At 39.5% G+C, this 21,303-nt stretch overlaps 1 protein-coding gene across 1 annotated transcript in view; it reads left to right on the top strand.

Annotated features, from left to right (window-relative positions):
- The window catches only part of FMN2 (formin 2), a 308,540-nt gene that overhangs the window by 272,770 nt on the left and 14,467 nt on the right, over window positions 1-21,303 (top strand). The window contains 1 exon segment of the mRNA XM_021081836.1: window positions 16,373-16,522. Within this exon segment, the coding sequence (XP_020937495.1) occupies window positions 16,373-16,522 (150 nt within the window).

Below are 21,303 nucleotides of genomic sequence, written 5' to 3'. Positions count from 1 at the left end.
TTTATTTGACATATGTGCTTTATCAACGCTACTCTTTAAGTGGCTAAGCCATGTTCTCAGGTACAGGCTTTCAGAATTTCAACTTCATGTTAAAAGCAACCCCCATAGTTAGAGTATATATTTGCATAGGATATTTTACATTTCATGCAGTTAAAAGTGCTTTCCTCATATAAATCCCTGGGGTTGGGGCAGATCTCTTCCCTATCTTCTCTAATAACTTGTACACACACAGTTATTCACCTTCATAAATATTTGTAAAAACTCCATAAATTAACTTTCATTGTAGCATTTCAATAGAAATGACCATATAATAAGGAAAATGGTAGCAAGAGATTAAAATAGGGATAAATGTCTTTATCAATTTGCTAAATCTGCAGTTGTTAAGTATTACTATATTGATTTAAGACAATGGCTTATTTCATAATCTATTATGTAGTTCAAGGAATATAAGGAGATGTATATTTAAATAATTTTTTATGTTAAAACATTTTTTAGAATCAGTAACCACAAATAGCTATCTACTCTAGTACAATTTTGACAAAAAAAAGAAAAGAAAACAAAATGTCAAAATCCAGAATTTGATAGCTTATTTCAAGTATAATGTTTAGCATTTAATGCAGAATAAATTTAATGGTATTAATTATAAGATTTATAGAACAAGCAAAGGATGGGATATTCTCTTTCCTGGATAATAGTAAATAAATAGAAAAAAAAAAGAAGGTTTGCTGTTAGCTAACAAAACATACAGGCACACATATAAAAAGATACTGGCATTTTTTAAATTACTTCTTAATTCTATTCTAAAAAGACATGTTTAGGTGCCAGCTCACAATCAAAACTTTACCTTTAAGGTGTTCTGTTTGCAGTTTCTCTCTGGCTAAATCTAGGAATCAAGAAAATTGACAGTGACAACAGCAAAATGAAGGCATTTTGAAATAGTGGAACAAGGTCTTAAAATTGAGAAGGGGGAAATCAACCTTAGGTTAATGAGGTTCTGGCAGAAGTAGGTCTAGATTTCTAGATTTCTACCTCAGACCATTAACCAAATAAATTACAAAAGGGTTAAGGAAATAAACATTAAAAGTGAAACTTTAACCAGAAGAAAATAATGGGAAATATTTTTAGGGTTTTAAATGGGAGGAAGCTTTGCAAGCATCATAGCCATAGAAAATCAATTTTTTTTTCTTTCTTACTTCTAAGTGATTCATTGTTGATGTTCTTCTAAATAACAAATTACAAAGGATATGTAGTAGTCAAGTTAATTGAGGAAAATTTTTTTCATCTTGACCATTAACTTCATATTTTCCAAGCATACATTGCTTCTCTGGTTCATTTTACTTTCAATCAGTTTTTCTCTTAAGGTTGTAAACATAGACATAGTTGAATAAGTCAATTAGTACCATCAGGCTTTTAAAAGCATCAGCCTCCTGCCCCACCCTTCCCCTACACCCACTTGCATTTCTCCTAGCTGTTTACTCTTGTATTTTCTGCTGTGTTTCTCAGTAACAGCCTTGTACTGCTAGTTCATTATTTATTAATTTAGCCATTATCTATTAATTTACAATAATGGTAGATGAAATTTTAGCTCATTTTGTTACCAAACCAAACTTGAGCCTGCTCACCCAGTGCACAGCAAAGTTAATCTACTGACTCTGGTTGTGGTAAAGGAAAGTGCAATACTCACTGCAGGTTGCCAAGCAAGAAGAGAGGGTAGCTCATGCTCAAAGGACTCCAGCTCTCCCAAGGCTTTCATGCAAGGGTTTAAAGGTCTGATTAGGGATAAGAGTCACAGAGTACGTAATCATGTCATAGACATTCTTCTGTCTCCTTGGTGATGAGGTAACAGGGTGATGTTTCTGGAATCTCAATCATCAGTCTTCTGGTTCCAACCAGTCTGGAGTCTTTGAGCTTGTGGTCAACATATAGTCATTGTCCTCCACTTGGGAAAGGATATTTAGTTCCTGCAAAACAACTCAAGGAGGAACTGAGGGTCCTGTGACTCTGATTTGTGACTGAACTGTTGTTCATGCTATTAATTTTCTTGTTTTCTATTTCTGCATTTTCTTGCTTCTCTAATCATTAACTGCTTGAGTCTGCTTTTTGGAACTCAGTTATATTCTTCAACTCTGTTTCATTCTTTATATTTTTTTAACTCTTTGTTAAAAACTAATTTCTCATTCTGTTCATCCAATCTTCTCTCAAGTTCTTTGATCATTACCATCATCACCTTGAACTCTTACCAGGTAGGTTGCCTGTCTGCATTTTGTTCTTCTGGTGCTTTATCTTGTTCCTTCATTTGGAAAATGTTCCTCTGTCATCTCATTTTGCCTAATTTGCTGTTTTTACTTCTGTGTATCTGGTAGGTTGGTTACATTTCCCAACCTGGGAGAAGTGGCCTTCTGTAGGAGACATCCTGGAGGTCCCAGCAGCACACTCCCCTCTGGACACCAGAGCTATGTGCTCTAGGGGTATCCCTGATAGGGCTGCATTGGTCCTTCTGTTGTAGAAGACTTGACTACTATGGGTGGTCCTGTAGGCATAGCTGGCCCCGGTCCCTTTCACTGCCAGGCTCTGCCTTCCGACTTTTTTTTTCTTTTTAATGGTTTTTATTTTTTTCCGTTATAGCTGGTTTACTGTGTTGTCAATTTTTTACTGCACTGCAAGGTAATCCAGTCACACATACATATATACATTCTTCTTCTCACATTATTATGCTCCATCATAAGTGACTAGATATAGTTCCCAGTGCCATACAGCAGAATCTCATTGCTTATCTATTCCAAAGGCAATAGTTTGCCTCCATTAACCAGGGTTCTGACTTTGGCTTAGCAGATCTGTTTGGCTCTGCCTTTAAATGTCTCTGGGGCTCTAATATGGCTATTAAAGCTTCTCTTTGTTGTTCATCTGTTTCTGTTCTTTCACTCTAGGAGACAACTGCCTCTTTCCAGACTACCAAGGAGCCCCTAGTAGTCTTTAACTGTCTGTTAATTCCTGGGGTCTCTCATTATCTCTCTGCAGGATATCAATCCAGCTTAGCCATAGTCAGCCAACTCCTCTGTCCATGTGGCAGTGTTCGCACTGTATCTTTGATAGCCTGAATCATCACACCTGCAAGGACATTGCCACACTGGAACATTTTCTTAGGCTACCTTTGGTGGTATCATTAGCAGATCTTGCCTCTACTGTGCCAGAGTCTGTTTCATGTACCAGCCAGGACTGTAGGGTGGTGAATAAATCTGTCCAAGACCTCATCTCACTGCTTATTTTCTCAGACTCCTTGTGGCTGCACTTAGGTTATTTCAGGCTCTCTAAGAAGCAAGTGGCAAGATTGGATTTATTGGGAAAAACAGGAAGGGAGCCAGAGGAAGCTGGGACAGCTGTTAGACCTGGATGCCAGTCCAACCCCCATGGAGGAGAGGGAAAGAAGGAAGCCTGGATAGCAAAAGTCTTTGACTGCAGTGCAGTTCCAAGAATGTTTTGGCAAAGCTGATTGAAAGTCCTTGAGCTAAAGCCGCCCTTTAGAAGAGCCTTATGTGTCCCAGGATTGTACCTGCACCACTATCCCTCCTGTGCTCACTCATTATCTGGGAGCAACCCCAGGCCTCTGTGCAAGTGAAGTGACTGACTTCAGAGCACAGCAGCTAAGACCCTACCTAGGTCATTTTTATTTTCTGCATTTGGAACCTTGGAGATCTGAAGATACATATTCCTGGCTGCCATAGAAATGAGACATTTTATTTCTCTTATTTTTACTACCTTTGACTAATACTTAAGGTATTTATTTCATATCTTTGCACCTTCCCCAAATAATATAACACCTTCAAATTATTTAACTTTTCTCACCACAAGCTGTTGATCAGTGTTTTAGGGGTGTGTGTGTTTGTGCACATTCAGGCATGTGCGCCTGTCAGTAAGATGTGATGTCTGTGTTTATGTTCCTTTTGTTTGTTTTTTGCATATAAGCATCCAGTTGCTCCAGCACCATTTGTTGAAGAGACTGTCATTTCTCCATTGAGTTGCCTTTGTTCCTTTGTCAAACATCAGTGAAGTATGTTTATGAGCCTGTTTTTGAACACTCCACTCTTATTCATTGATATAAATGTCTGCTCTGTTACTGCTTGTCCCAATTCTGGTAGTTCTATAATGAGACTTAAAATTGGGTTGTGTGAAGGATTCAACTTTGTTTTTCTTTTTCAGTATTATTATGGCTATTCCAGTTCTTTTGCATCTTCCATATAAATTTTAGAATCAGTTTATCAATATCCACAAAATAAATTGTTAGGATTTTTATTGAGATTACATGAATCAATTTAAGTGGGAGAACTAGAGTCTTCACAATATTGACTACTCCTATAGTTCATAGACTATCTCTCCATTTATTCATATCTTATTTGATTTCTTTATCAGAGTTTTGTAGTTTTCCTCATAGATCTTTTCGCGGCATATGGAGGTTCCCAGGCTAGGGGTCGAATCGGAGCTGTAGCCGCCAGCCTATGCCAGAACCACAGCAACATGGGATCCAAGCCGTGTCTGCAGCCTACACCACAGCTCACGGCAACGCCGGATCCTTAACCCACTGAGCAAGGGCAGGGACCGAACCCGCAACCTCATGGTTCCTAGTCGGATTCGTTAACCACTGCGCCACGACGGGAACTCCAGATCTTCTATCTGCAGTTAGAGTTATACCTTTGAATTCCATGTATTTTATGCTATCATAAATTATATATTTTTCAGTTTTAAAATTTACTTGTTCAATGCTGATATATAAGAAAGTAACAGAATTTTTGTATACTGACCTGTGTCCTTCAACCTTCCTATATTTGTTTATTGGTTCCAGGAGTTATTTTGTAGATTCTTTGGCATTTCTACATAACATATTCATCTGAAAATATAGTTTTATTTCTTCCCTCCCAATATGTATACCTTTCATTTACTTTTCTTGTCTTATTACATTAGATATGACTTCCAGCATGGTGTGAAATACAAATTAAAGAGAGAATACCCAAGCCTTATTACCATTCTTAGGAGGAAAGCATTCAGTTTCTTACCATTCAGTACACTGTTAGCTATAAGGTTTTTTGGTAGATGTTCCTTATCAAATTGAAATTCTGTTCCTAATTTGCTGAGAGGTTAGAATTGAGCCACAACAGGAACTCCTGCTGAGAGTTTTTATCATGCTGTTAGATTTTGCAAAATGTTTTTCCTGCATCAGTGTCATCATCATATTTTTTTCTTTAGCTTGTTGATGTAGTAGATTACATTTTTTTCTTTTCTTTTCTTTTCTTTTTTGGCTTTTTAGGGCTGCCTGCAGCAAATGAATGTTCCTAGCCTAGGGGTCAAATCAGAGCTGCAGCTGCTGGCCTATGCCACAGCCACAGCAACACAGGATCCAAGCCGTGGCTGTGACCTACACCACAGCTTGCAGCAACTCTAGATCCTTAACCCACTGAGTGAGGCCAGGGATCAAACCCACATCTTCATGGATACAGTGGGAACTATATTGAACCATATTGCATAACTTGGATAAACTATACTTGGTCATGATGTATAATTCTTTTATTCATGTTGAATTCTATTTGCTAGTACTTTGTTGAGAATATTTGTATCTCTGCTGAAAAGACATACTGGCCTTTACTTTTTCGTTCATTTGTTTTGGTATTAGACAATTGCTGACTTCATAGAATGAGTTAGGAATGCTTTTCTGCTTCTACTTTCTGGAAAAGATTCTTTTTTTCTATAAATATTTGGTAGAAAATTCACTAGAGAAGCCACCTGGACCTTGTAGTTTCTTTTTGGAAGGTTATTAATTATTGGCTTAATTCCGTTATTGGATATAGGTGTCTTTGGATTATCTATTCTGTGAGAGATCTAGTAGTTGATATGTCTTTCAAAGAATCCACTCATTTTATCTAAGTTATCAAAATTTTTGGCAAAGAATTATTCATAACATTCCTTTAAATGTCCATGGGATTAGTAATAACCCTTCTTTCATGATTTTTATTACTAATTTGTGGGTTTTTTCTCTTCTGTATTTAGCCTGACTAGAATTTAATCAATTTTATTAATCTTTTCCAAAACTCAGCTTTTGGTTCTTCTGATTCTTTCCTTCTGTTTCCTTTTCTCAGTTTCATTTATTTTTGCTCTAATTTTTATTTCTTTTCTTCTGCTTGCTTTGGGCTTAAATTTTATTTTTTTTTTACTCTAGTTCTCTAAGATGGAATCTTATATTCTTCATCTAGTTATGGCATTTTCTTTTCTGCCAGGAGAAGTTCCCTTAGCATCTATTGTAAAGCTGGTTTGGTGGTGCTGAGTTCTCTTAGATTTTGCTTGTCTATAAGCATTTTATTTCTCCATCCAATCTGAACAAGATCCTTCTGAGTAGAGTAGTATTGGTTGTAGGAGTTCCCCTTTCATCACTTTAAATATATCATGCCACTCCCTTCTGGCCTGCAGTTTCTAGTGAAAAATCAGCTTATAACTTCATGGGGATTCCCTTGTATGATTTGCTGCTTTTTTCATGTTGCTTTTAGTATTTTCTCTTTGTCTGTAATTTTTTGTCAATTTGATTAATATGTCTCCTGGAATGTTCCTCCTTGTGTTTGTCCTGTATGGATACTCTCTGCACTTCCTGAACTTGGGTGACCATTTCCTTTTCCAGGTTTGAAAAGTTGTGGCTATAACCTCTTCAAATATTTTCTCAGGCTCTTTCTCCCTTCTCCTTCTGGGATCCCTATAACATGAATGTTGGTGCATTTAATGTTGTCCTAGAGATCTCTGAGACTGCCCTCTTTCTTTTCATTTTTTTTCTTTATTTTATTCCATGGCAGTGATTTCCACCATTCTGTTTTCTAGATCACTCACCCATTCTTCTGACTCATTTATTCTGATACTGATTCCTTCTAGTATATTTTTCCTTTCAGTTATTGTATTCTTCAACTGTTTGTTCTTTATATCTTCTAACTCTTTGTTAAACATTTCCTATGTCTTTTCCTTTCCGTTATTGTATTCTTCAACTCTGTTTGTTCTTTATACTTTAACTCTTTGTTAAACATTTCCTATGTCTTCTTGGTCTGTGCCTCCATTCTTTTTCCAAGATCTTGGGTCATCTTTACTAACGTTCCTCTGAATTATTTTTCAGTTTGATTGCCTATCTCCACTTCACTTAGTTGTTCTTGCAGGGTTTTATCTTGTTCCTTCATCCGGAACATATTCCTTTGCCATCTCAATTTGCCTGACTTTGTGTGTTTGTGGTCTCCATTCTGCAAGCTAGAGTATTGTAGTTCCTCTTGCTTCTGGTGTCTGCCCCCAGGTGGATGAAGTTGGCCTAGGGGATTGTGCAGACTTCCTTCAGGGAGGGACAGGTCCCTGCCCATTGGTGGGTGGAGCTAGGTCTTGGCCCTCTGGTGGGCAGGGCTGTGTCATGGGGTGTGTTTAGAGGTGGCTGCAGGCTCAGGAACACTTTCCTCAGCCTGTCTGATGATGGGTGGGGCTTTGTTCCTGCCCTGTTGGTTGTTTGGCCTGAGGCTTCCCAGCACTGTTGGGCAGGGCCAGGTCTTAGTGTCAAAGTGGCACCTCCTGGAGAGCTCATGCCAATGAGTACTCCCTGATACCTCAACCACCAGCTACCCCCTCCTCCAAAAGAGACCCTCCAGGACCAGCAGGTAGGTCTGGCCCAGGCTCCTATGAAATCACTGCTTTTTGCCCTGGGTTCTGGTGCACATAAGGCCTTGTGTGCACCCTCCAAGAGTGGAGTCTCCATTCCCCCTAGATACTTGGAGTTCCCTCAATCAAGCTTCACTGGCCTTCAAAGCCAAAAACTCTGGGGGCTCCTCCTCCCAGTCCCAGCCCCCCAGGATGGGTAGCCTGATGTGGAGCTCAGAACTGTCACTCTGGGAGTTCCCCTTGTAGCACAGTGGAAATTAATCCGAGTAGTATCCATGAGGATGCAGGTTCAATCCTTGACCTTGCTCAGTGGGGACCTGTCATTGCTGTGAGCCATGATCTAGGTCACAGACACAGCTTGGATCTCCCGTTGCTCTGGCTGTGGAGTAGGCCAGCAGCTGCAGCTCCAATTCAACCCCTGGCCTTTGAACTTCCATATGCCATGGGTGCAGCCCTATAAAACAAAAGCAAAAAAAAAAAAAAAAGGTAAAAAAAAGTACTCTTTCTCCTGTGGGAGAACCTCTGCAATATAATTATTTTCCAGTTTGTGGCTCACCCACCCTGCAGGTATAGGATTTGATTATATCATAATTGCACCCCTCCTACCATCTCATTGTGGCTACTTCTTTGTCTTTGGATATCAAATATCTTTTTTGGTCAGTTCTAGTCTTTCTGTCAGTGGTTGTTCAGCAGTTAGTTGTGATTTTGGTGTTTTCATGAGAGGAGGTGGGTTCAAGTGCTCTACTCCACCATCCTGTTTCCAACTCCCTGGGTTTAAAAAAAAAAAAAAAAGATAAACAAAATCACAAACCTCTACCTAGGCTAACTGAAAAGGAAAGAGAGAGGACTCAGATAAAATAACAAATGAAAGGGGAGAAATTACAAACATCAGAGATACAAGAAATCATAAGAGAATACTGTGAACATAACTTGTATGCTAACAAATGGACAATTTAAAAGAAATGGATGAGTTTCTAGAAATATTTATACTGTCACAAATGAATCAAGAAGAAAGATAAGTTGAACAGACCAATCACTAGAAGTACAATAGAATCTGTAATTTTAAAACACTCCCTGCAAACAAAAATCCAGGGCCAGATGGCATCAACAGGGAATTCTACCAAACATGTAAAAAAAAAAGAATACTGCTTAAACTATTCCAAAAAAAAATCAAAGAGGAGGGAACACTTGCAAATTCATTCTTTGAGGTCACCATGATCCTGATAACAAAGCCAGACAAAGACACTACAAAAAAATAAAATTATAGGCCAATATCTTTGATGAATATAGATGCAAAAATTCTGAACAAAATATTATCAAACCGAATCCAACAACACATGAAAAGGATCAGATACCATGATCAAGGTGGATTATTCTAGGGTCGCAAGGATGGTTCAGCATGCGTAAATTCATTGATGTGATACACCATATTAACAAAAGGAAAGACAAAAACCACAGATGAGTTCCTGTTATGGTGCAGCAGAAACGAATCTGACTAGTATCCATGAGGATGCAGGTTCAGTCCCTGGCCTTGCTCAGTAGGTTAAGGATCTGACATTGCCATAAGCTGTGGTATATGTGGCAGACATGGCTCAGATCCCACCTTGCTGTGGCTGTGGTGTAGGCCAGCTGCTACAGCTCCAATTCAACCCCTAGCCTGGGAACTTCCATGTGCCTCAGGTCTGGCAAAAAACAGAAAACCCACATGATCATATCAATGGGTGCAGGAAAATTATTTGATAAAATTCACATCCATTCAAGATAAAAACTCTCACCAAAGTGGATATAGAGGGAACAAATCTCACCATAATAAAAGCCATTTACAGTAGACCCACAACCAACATAATACTCAATGGAGAAAAGATGAAAGCCATCTTGCTAAATTCAGGAACAATGCAAGAATGCCCAGTGTCACAACTTCTATTATACATAGTATTGGAAGTACTAGCCACAGCTATCAGACAAGAAAAATAAATGAAAGCTTTCCAAATTGAAAAAGGAAATGTAAAACTGTCACTATTTGGAGATAACATGATACTCTATAGAGAATCCTAAAGTTTCCACTCAGAAACTATTAGAACTAGTAAATGAATTCAGCAAAGTAACAGGATAGAATATTAATATACAGAAATCTGTTGTATTTATTTGTACTAATATTGAAACATCAGAAAGAGAAAGTTTTTAAAATCCCATTTAAAATTGTGGCAATTGTGGCAAAATAAATAGAATACCTAGGAATAAACTTGGGTAACCAAGGAGGTGAAAGACCTATACTCTGAAAACCATAAAATATTGGTAAAGGAAATTGAATATGATTCAAAGAAATGGGAAGATATCCCATTTGCTTGGTTTAGAAGAAATAATATTGTTAAAATGGCCATACCACCCAAGGCAATCTACAGATTTAATATAATCTCTGTCAAGTTATCTAACAAAAAACAACCCAATCAGTAAATGGCCAGAAGACCTAAATAGACATTTTTCTAAAGAAGACATACAGATGGCCAACAGTCACATGAAAAAATGCTCAAAATCACTAATTATTAGGGAAATGCAAATCAAAACCACAGTGAGGTGTTACCTCACCCCATTCAGAATGGCTGTCATCAAAAAGCCTATAAATACTAAGTGCTGGAGAGGGTGTGGAGAAAAGGGAACCCTCACACAGTGTTGTTGAAAATGTAAAGCCACTATGGAAAACATTATGGAGGTTCCTTAAAAAACTAAAAGTAGAGCTACCATTTGATCCAACAATCCCACACCTGGGTGTATATCTAGAAAAGACAAAAACGCTAATTTGAAAAGATATATATAAAATATATAATTTGAAAATATATATATATATATATATATATATATATATATAAAGATAGTGTTTATGGCAGCACTATTTATAATAGCCAAGTCATAGAAACTACCCAAGTGCCCATCAAGGTATGATTGGCTTAAGAATATGTGATGTGGCTATGGGGAACAGTGTGGAGGTACTTCAGAAAACTCTACATAGAACTACCATATGACCCAGCATCCCACTCTTGGGCATATATCCAAACAAAACTTTCCTTGAAAAATACACGTGCACCTGCATGTTCGTTGCAGCACTACTCACAATAGCCAAGACATGGAAACAACCCAAATGTCCATCGACAGATGAATGGATAGGAAGACGTGATATATATGTATATACAATGGAATACTATTCAACCATAAAAAAGAACAAAATAATGCCATTTGCAGCAACATGGATGAAACTACAGATTCTCATACTGAGTGAAGTAAGTCAGAAAGAGAAAGACAAATACCATGTGCTATCGCTTATATCTGGAATCTAATATATGGCACAAATTAATCTTTCCACAGAAAAGAAAATCATGGAGTTGGAGAATAGACTTGTGGTTGCCAAGGGGGAGGGGAGGGAGTGGGATGGATTGGAAGCTTGGGGTTAATAGATGCAGACTATTGCCTTTGAAACAGATAAGCAATGAGATCCTGCTGTGTAGTACCAGGAACTATGTCTAGTCACTATGACGGAGCATGATAATGTGAGAAAAAATTATGTGTACATGTATGTGTAACTAGGTCACCATGCTGTACAGTAAAAAATTGACAACACTGTAAGCTAGCTATAAGGGGAAAAATCATTATATTAAAAAAAAAAGAATATGTGATGTGGGAGTTTCCGTCATGGAACAGCAGAAACGAATCCAACTAGGAACCATAAGGTTGCAGGTTCGTTCCCTGGCCTTGCTCAGTGGGTTAAGGACCCAGCGTTGCCATGAGCTGTGGTATAGATCACAGACACAACTCAGGATCCAGCATGGTGTGGCTGTGGTGTAGGCCAGCAGCTATAGCTCTGATTAGACTCCTAGCCTGGGAACCTCTATATGCCACAGGTGTGGGCCTAAAAAAAGGAAAAAATATGTGATGTGTTTATAGTGTATATAGTGTGTGTGTGTGTATATATATACACACATATATGTGTATACATAGTGCAATATGCAACCACAAAACATGAAATATTGCCATTTGCAACAACATGGATGGACTTAGAGATTATCATACTAGGTGAAGTCAGATGAAGACAAACTTTATATCTCTTACATGTAGAATCTAAAAAATAATACAAATTAATCTATGTACAAAATAGAAACCAACTCAAAGACATAAAAAACAAACTTCTGGTTACCAAATGGAGATGGAAGGACAAATTAGAAGTAAGGGATTAGGGAGTTCCCGTCGTGGCGCAGTGGTTAACGAATCCGACTAGGAACCATGAGGTTGCGGGTTCGGTCCCTGCCCTTGCTCAGTGGGTTAACGATCTGGCATTGCCGTGAGCTGTGGTGTAGGTTGCAGACGCGGCTCGGATCCCGCGTTGCTGTGGCTCTGGCTTAGGCTGGTGGCTACAGCTCCGATTCGACCCCTAGTCTGGGAACCTCCATATGCCGCGGGAGTGGCCCAAAGAAATAGCAAAAAGACAAAAAAAAAAAAAAATAGAAGTAAGGGACTAACAGGAGTTCCCATCCTGGTGCAGCAGAAATGAATCTAACTAGTATCCATGAGGATATGGGTTCAATCCCTGGCCTCGCTCAGTGGGTTAAGGATCCAGTGTTGCCACAAACTGTGGTGTAGGCCAGCAGTTGCAGCTCTGATTCAACCCCCAACCTGGGAAATGCCTTATGCCACAGGTACAGCCCTAAAAAGAAAAAAAAAGAAAAAGAAAAAAAAAAACACCATGAAGAAACAATCAGTCTAGAACATAGGGTTATTGATTTTTTGGTGTCCTCTGGAGTGTCTCTTATTGCACCTGGTGCATTTTCTTAGTGTTATAACCGCAGTTCTTTTTACCATCAACCCTTCATGTGCCAGGGTTATATTGAGAGTCTCATAGAACAGTCTATGTGGAGAGAAAAGTCTGAGATAGGATATCTGTCCTGTATTGCCATATGGTGGATGGGACCCTCCTGGTTTCAGATTTAGATAAAGGGGATAATTTGGAAAGGATGGAACATAACCCTATCACCCACTCTCTAAATGTATGTCTTTCATGTCATAAAAGTTTGAATTAGCTGAATGCCGCCTAGTGCTAGACAGGATTGTTTAACTGCAAATGTCTCTGAAACCCAAGGTACTTTGACAACTTGTAGCATTACAGCCCTATTATTTGTTTAGTCATTTCTGAAAAGCACTCACATGTTATTCTGGGAGTTGGGTGATTAAATGCAGTTGGGACAGCACTTGTGGTCCTCAGTCAACCCTTCATTCTCTGGGTCACACTCCTAGGTGACACTTGTTCCATCACTGCAGCCATTTCCACAGAAATGGCTATGGACATAGGTTCTCTTCATGGAGAATCATGCTATTAATTGGTTTCACACTTTTAAGTCAACTGTAGAGTGCTGATTTGTCTAAAAAACTTAAAAAGTTTCACACAAAGCATTTTTTGTAAAAGATGCTTAAGTGTTATAAAGTTAACATGTAAATTTAGTTTATGTCTTACAAGGTACTTTTCATTTAATCCTCATGACAACCTTGAAAAGCAAGCATAGTGCTGTAAAGGCATAGCACTTTACAGATGAAGAAACTGGAGCTCAGAAATTGTTACCTGCTTAAAACTATGTGGGCAGTTATGACAAAGCCAAGAGGAAAATGTCCAACTTTTAGAATAGTTGTCACTAGTATCAAAAGCCTCTGTGCATGCCACTAACTCAAAAATATCCATAGGGTACATGATCACATGTGTGTCTATTAATAAATCGGGCCTGATTAAATTAGATGCAATTTAGAGGGAAAAAATCAGGAAATATATATTTCTTTAATATTCAGTATTTGTAATATAATATGCAATATAAAATAAATTGTGGGAGTTCCCGTCGTGGCGCAGTGGTTAACGAATCCGACTAGGAACCATGAGGTTGCGGGTTCGATCCTGCCTTGCTCAGTGGGTTAACGATCCGGCGTTGCCGTGAGCTGTGGTGTAGGTTGCAGACGCGGCTCGGATCCTGCGTTGCTGTGGCTCTGGTGTAGGCCGGGCTACAGCTCCAATTGGACCCCTAGCCTGGGAACCTCCATATGCCGCGGGTGCGGCCCTAAAAAGACCAAAAAATAAATAAATAAATAAAATAAAATAAAATAAAATAAAATAAATTGTGTTAAAACATTTAACAAATACTTTGGAAATCCATTTTTATGGGACTTCAAAACCATATTATTGCTTATAATAATCTCTGTTTTACAAATGAAAAAGCCGAGTCAAAATGATGTTAAATCGTTTGCTCATATAACTAGTCCAAGAGTCAGGATTCAATATCTTATGTTGATCTCAATATCTTATGTTTATCTCATTCTAAATCCTATTCTAGTTATATGGTTTGCTCATATAACTAGTCCAAGAGTCAGGATTCAATATCTTATGTTGATTTCAATATCTTATGTTTATCTCATTCTAAATCCTATCTTTTTTCCTTTATACCTCATGATAGAACTTTTAAAATGGTGTAAGATGGCTGGGTGGATGACTGGCTATTACAACTTGGATATGTCTGCCCAAATGCACTGGCTTGGTCTGTAATGATCAATTTTGTGAAGCATAAGTATCAGAGAAATGATGAAAAGGAATAAATGGATAGTTAAAGGCTTTGAGACCTCATTTCAGACTAGCAGCTCATAAATAATCTTAGGCATTTAAGGAGGATGACTGGTTTTCCCAGGAGGGACATATTGTGTACATTTGTCAGTTTTAATAAAATGTGACTATTTCCACTTTCTGCCATCTCCCCTCCCGCGGTCCTCAAACCATGAACACATCTTACGGACACATTCTAATATCATGACCACGGCTTATGGCAGCCATAGCCACTTCACAGCCTGACTCCTTAGGATTGCTTGATTTTACTGTGTCATTTTTCCTACCAGGCCAACTAGGGAGAAATATATAAATTCCTGAGAATAACACACTTGATCAAATCAGTGCTGTCATCTCCCTTTGGAATCTAAAAGCTGGTATCCCTGGGAATCTTGCTGCTCAGAGAGAGCCATAAAGCACATTTAAAAACAGAACAGAGTAGCCCCACATTGGTAACCCATAGTTAGGAGTGAATTTTTTTTTCCTTTTTGTCTTTTTAGGGCCATACACATGGCATGTGGAGGTTCCCAGGTGAGGGATCTAATCTGAGCTGTAGCCACAGGCCTACACCAGGGTCACAGCAACACCAGATCCGAGCCACATCTATGACCTACACTACAGCTCACACCAATGCCAGATCCTTAACCCACTGAGCAAGGCCAGGGATGTAACCCACAAAGTCATGGTTCCTAGTCGGATTCGTTTCTGCTGCGCCACGATGGGAACTCCCAGGAGTGAATTTTTGATTTTGTGTGTGATGCTTGATCTCTTCTGAGCAAATTTACCCCACACATCTCATTTTTTAAATGATCATCTCAAGGAGATATTTTTCACATTGTTTTTTCATAGTAGGGATTTGAAATCAGCTATACGACAAGCTGAATACATGCACAGATGTGTGTGTGTATGTGCATACACATATTTTTAATCAAACAATATGCCAAAATCAGGTTGCCTTTGAAATTTACTTCAGGGTTCTCTAAGTCCAACTTTAGCTGGTGTGGCAGAAATAGTGCTGGGTGGAGTTCCTTTCATGGCTCAGTGGTTAACAAATCTGACTAGCATCCGTGAGGACTCAGGTTCGATCCCTACCTTGCTCAGTGGGTTAAGGATCTGGTGTTGCTGTGAGCTGTGGTGTAGGTTGCAGATGCAGCTTGGATCTTGCGTTGCTGTGGCTGTGGCATAGGCCAGCAGCTACAGCTCCGATTCAACCCGTAGCCTGGGTACCTCCATATGCCATGGGTACAGCCCTAAAAAGCAAAAAAAAAAAAAAAAAAAAGAAGTAGTGCTGGGCCTTGACCAAAGTGGAGGGAAAAAAAGAGGTATTTGCTACACCTTTTGCAGCAACTCTGGCCACACTATGACAAGCTGCCGGGGCTTTATTGGCGTCAGTCCTTTTTAGGGTGTTGTCCACAGGAGGACTTTTGTTAAGTCATGAATCTACCATTTACTAGGTGTATGTTCTTTGTCAAGTAACCCTTTTTAAACTTTGTGTAGTTGTAACACAAAGCAGCCTCTAATGCCACTTTCTGGAGAATGGCCCTCTCGGCCCTCTGGTACAGTGCTGGCTATCCCACTGGTACCCACTCAGTGGCATTGCCATGATCTCCAAGGGGAACCTTTGTTAGCATCTCCCTGGACTGTTGCTTTATTTTTCCCACCAGCACAATAAGAAGCCAAATAGTATAGAAGCAATATAATATACACATATAGTACATACTAGTTTGGGGGCAAAATGCTCATATTTAATTTGTTTTAGAGTCTAGAAAGAAAGTCTAGTGCCACCACCTCCCACATGTCCCAAATGGATTACAGTTTCATTTCTGAAATGTGTCAGACACATAGTGATTACTTCTGAAAATAGGTGGATATTAGCATATGGAAGACTCTTGTCAGCTGCTAATATCTATGTCCAAAAACTCTAACATGAAACTGTAAGAGAAGTGCTATTAGTGCCTTGAGTCCTTCTGGTTAATAACTGCATGAATGAAATCAGCATTTGAATGGAAAAAGAATATCTCATATTGGAAAGTAATCACAGCTTTTATGCTTGTTTGTGTGTGGGTCTGCGTGTGTGTGCTTTGACAGCTTTTTGGAGACCACAGCATATTTCTTCATGAGACCAAAAATCGGAGAGAAGGAGGTGTCCCCAAATGTTTTCTTCAGTATCTGGCATGAATTCAGCTCTGACTTTAAAGACTTTTGGAAGAAAGAGAACAAACTTATTCTACAAGAGAGGTAGGCTTTTTTCCATTTACCAGAGTGGCATTTTAAAACTGGTGTTTTATCAGATATGACAAATAGGGGTTGCCAGCTTTTATAGCCTAATGAAAACTTAGGCCCTCACCCTGAGGTATCCAGTCTAAGAGGGTGCTGAGATTTGGCAGTATTTGGAGTTTCAGTGAGAAGAAGCAGCACAATGTCTGTGACACTATAAAAGAAAAGGTAGGTGATAGTTTGCTGGGTAAATCACCGTTGTGTGGTAAAAAACAACTTCTGTGATGAGGAAACCACACAAAAGCAGACCAGGTAAGAAAAGAAGGGAACATGGAGTTCCCATCAGGGCTCAGTGGTTAACAAATCTGACTATCATCCATGAGGACGCAAGTTCCATCCCTGACCTTGCTCAGCGGGTTAAAAATCCAGCGTTGCCGTGAGCTGTGGTGTAGGTGGCAGACTCGGCTCAGATCTTGTGTTGCTGTGGCTGTGGTGTAGGCCTGCAGCTACAGCTCCGATTTGAGCCCTAGCCTGGGAACCTCCATATGCTGCTGGAGTGGCCCTAAAAAGCAAAAAAAAGAAAAAGGAAAGGAGTGAGTGAACCCTGCTGAGATGACAAACACCCTCACTCAAAAGACCGAGCATGAAGACTAAGGTAAGATGAATCGGTTTGGCTTTGGTTTTGCTCCATTTATGGGATATTTAAAATTTTTACCATTCATATCAAAATGTCTCCCAGATGTCACCAAGAAATAGATGATCAATATTTTTTAAAAAGATCTTTTAAGAATCTTGTCAGGTCGTATCTCATTTCATAAAGTACATCTTTTCAGGAATGAAGGGAAATTTCTCCACTTAAGTATGTGAGATAGAGTCTGTGTCACTTGATTATGAAATCATAGAGGGGTATTGTCCTAAGTCAAGGAGAAGCCTGGCTCTCTCATAGCAGCATCCCCAGACAGTGGGTCTGGAGGGAGAATGAAAAGGAAGCATCAAGGACACTGGCATCCAAGCCCCAGCTAGTGTACTTCTTGATTCTGAGTCCAAGGATGAACTTTTATTTGAAAATGTTAGTGTGACCTCTCCTCCTCATTTATATTATGCTCTACTCCTGTTTTGATGCTTTACACAATTGACCTCTTGGTTTTATCATGAATCAGAAAGATTTTTTCATATACTTGGAACTAGACCAGTACAGTTGTTAATAAGAAATCCTTCTCTAAATGCTTATTACCGAGCAACACAAAACATATGAAAAATAATTTTTTTAAAATATTGGCTTGATGGAGTTCCCATCGTGGGTCAGTGGTAATGAACCCAACTCGTATCCATGAGGACTTGGGTTCGATCCCCGAACTTGCTCAGTGGGTTAAGATCTGGTGTTTCTGTGAGCTGTGGTATAGGTCACAGACGTGGCTCAGATCCTGTGTTTCTTCCACATGTCACAGATGTGGCCATAAGAAGATAAAAAAGAAAAAATGAAATCTGTCTCTGGCACCTGGGTCTCAAGCCCTGTAGTGTGCAGTGAAGCCATCGTGATTTCATTTTTAGTCAGCTTCAGCATTTTAATTTCATAAATCAATTGTAACATTAGTCAGAGTTGTGTTAGAGTACTGTAACTTAGTTTGCTGGTTGACTCAACTTTGATGGACTAAGAGAAAGGTTAGCTACTCTTCCAGCTGCACAAGCGTGTGGCAGTCATGTCTGGTTCAGGCCAGCTGATGTCTGTGGTTGGAGGAAATTCTGGGCCTTAGAAGTTTGTGCATTAAACTGAAGAGAACCTCATACACTATTAGCATTCCTCTTGCCATAATATTTATTCCAGTAGCTTGTTATGTTCAGATTGAAATATGCAATTGGTGTACAAGGAAGCAACCACTTTCAAAACAACTGAGAATAAACCTGAGCTAAGGAGAGAAGTTTATTATTATACACTAATATATGTTAGATGCCCAAGTGAAACTGCCTCTCAGACTCTTTGGCATTGTTGCATTGGAGCATTAAGTGAATTTGGCCAACCTTTTACCCCTTTAACTCAGGCATCAGTTTCTAGAGAAATAATCCATAAAGAAATCCTCTTCCTGGTCTGACTCCTGTACCAAAGCTTTGGCAAAGCAGTTGACAAACAATAGAACAATGGTGAGAGTGGAACCTGAGAAGGTGTAGGGAATGTGATCTACATTCATGGAAGAAGTCATTAATATGCATTAAGACATAATAGGCAGATGGAGTTCCTGTCATGGCTCAGTGGTTAACAAATCCGACTAGGAACCATGAGGTTGCGGGTTTGATCCCTGGACTCGCTCAGTGGGTTAAGGATCTGGCGTTGCCGTGAGCTGTGGTGTAGGTCACAGACTTGGCTCGGATCCCGTGTTGCTGTGGCTCTGGCGTAGGCCGGTGGCTACAGCTCTGATCAGACCCTTAGCCCGGGAACCTCCATATGCCACAGGAGCAGCCCTAGAAAAGGCAAAAAGACAAAAAAAAAAAAAAAAAAAAAAAGATGTAATAGGCAGAGTTCCCACTGTGGCACAATGGAATTGGCAGCATCTCTGCAGCACCAGGACTCAGGTTCAAACCCTGGCCTAGCACAGTGGGTTAAGGGATTTGGCATTGCCACAGCTGCAGCATAGGTTGCAGCTGCAGCTTGGATCTGATCCCTGGCCTGGGAACTCCATTTATCTCAGGGCGGCCAAAAAAGGAAAAAAAAAAAAAAAGACATAAGAGGCACTGAAAAATTATTAATTCTTTCAACAGTTATTTATGTCCTACTATATGTATGCTAGACAAATTTCCTGGCCATGTGGATCTTACCCTCTAGTGAGAGACACAATACAAAAGTAAACATGCATATTTTAAAATTATAGGTTGAAATTAGTGCTTTGAGGAAAATAAACAGTGAACCATTTTTACAGAATAAAAAGCAGAAGAGTTTCATTCAGCAAGTGTAGTCAAAGGGGGCCTTTCTGAAGAGGAAACTTTATATTGACATCTAAAGTAATTTGAGGCTTGTGAAGGGGCAGGGTGGCAAGGCTGGCAGGCAGAGATGTGTGAAGATCAAGATAGCCTGGCAGAGAAGACTGACTGCAGTCCAAGAAAGATGAAGGTAATGAAATGAATCTGATGAAGTAGATGAGGCCTGGCCGTTTGGGTCCTTGCAGTCATGATAAGAGACTGATTTTTATTGTGGTGCAGCAGTAGGCCATCACAGGCCTTCTGGAAGTGAACAGCCTGACGTGGTTCATGCAGAGGAGAGATCGTTAGCTCAGGTGGCTAGGAAATTGGATAGTGGCATTGAGAAACGAGTTAGGAGTTACTGAGGTGGCCCAGGTGAAAGGTGTGGGCTATGGACTGGGAGAGGCAGCAGAGGAGACAGGAAGTGAATGCTTGGGTGTAGGCTCTGGAGGGAACCTATACACACGTGCCATCATGGGTTCTGGGCTGAAGCAGCTTTAGAAGTTAGAAAAGTCTTAAGTATTGGCTCCGTTACTGACAAGCTTATGTTAACCAGATATTTGAGATCAAGGTGTTCTTCTCCTAAAATGATTTATAAAAAGCATTATAGAAAATAAATTCATGAAGAATTAATACATTCATAAAGTTAAGGAATATCTGAATCCCTTATATCAGGAAATTTACTTTATAAAACTTAGTTCTACAAGAATGATGGAAAATCCTAAGGTGAAGAAATTTAGCTGAAAAACATCTTAGCAGTTGGTTCTTTATCTTGCCATGTTCAAAGAGATGTTTTTTAAACTTTGGAAAATCCTTTCTCAAAGCCTTATGTTCAGAAATGAAGGAGGGAGTTCCCATTGTGGCGCAGTGGTTAACGAATCTGACTAGGAACCATGAGGTGGCGGGTTCGGTCCCTGGCCTTGCTCAGTGGGTTAACGATCCTGTGTTGCCATGAGCTGTGGTGTAGGTTGCAGATGCGGCTCGGATCCCGTGTTGCTGTGGCTTTGGCATAGGCCGGCGGCTGCAGCTCCAATTCGTGTGCCACGGGAGCAGCCCTAGAAAAAGCAGAAAAACAAAAAAAAAAATTTTTTTTAAATGAAGGAGACTTGGGTGTTTCCATAGTGCCACGGGAGCAGCCCTAGAAAAAGCAGAAAAACAAAAAAAAAAATTTTTTTTAAATGAAGGAGACTTGGGTGTTTCCATAGTGGCTCAGCAGGTAAAGAACACAACACTGTCTCCAATGAGTCCCTTGCCTCAATCAGTGAGTTAAGGATCTGGCATTGCCGCAAGCTGCAATGTAGGTTGCATGCAGCTCAGATCCAGTGTTGCTGTGGCTGTGCAGATGTTCCATTGTCTGTTTTTGTTCTAGATGTCTGTTTTTGTGCCAGTACCACACTGTCTTCATGACTGTAGCTTTGTAATATTGTCTGAAGTCTGGGAGAGTTATGCCTCCTGCTTGTTTTTTGTTCCTCAGGGTTGCATTGGCAAAACTGGATCTTTTATGGTTCCATATAAATGTTTGGATTTTTTGTTCCAGTTCTGTGAAAAATGTCATGGGTAATTTGATAGGGAGTGCACTGAATCTGTAGATTACTTTGGGTAGTATGTCCATTTTAACAGTATTAATTCTTCCAATCCAGGAGCATGGAGTATCTTTTCATTTCTTTGAATCCTTTTTAATTTCCTTGATTAATGTTTTATAATCCTCAGCATATAAGCCTTTCACCATCTTGTTCAGGTTTATTCCTACATATTTAATTTTGGGGGGTATGATTTTAAAAGGTATTTATATTTTTATATTCCTTTTCTAACATTTCATTGTTATATACAGAAATGCAACCAATTTCCGA

The sequence above is a fragment of the Sus scrofa genome, unplaced genomic scaffold (assembly GCF_000003025.6).
Source record: "Sus scrofa isolate TJ Tabasco breed Duroc unplaced genomic scaffold, Sscrofa11.1 Contig2453, whole genome shotgun sequence".
In the NCBI taxonomy this organism is placed as follows: Eukaryota; Metazoa; Chordata; class Mammalia; order Artiodactyla; family Suidae; genus Sus; species Sus scrofa.
This window is presented reverse-complemented; position numbering and strand designations above follow the sequence as displayed.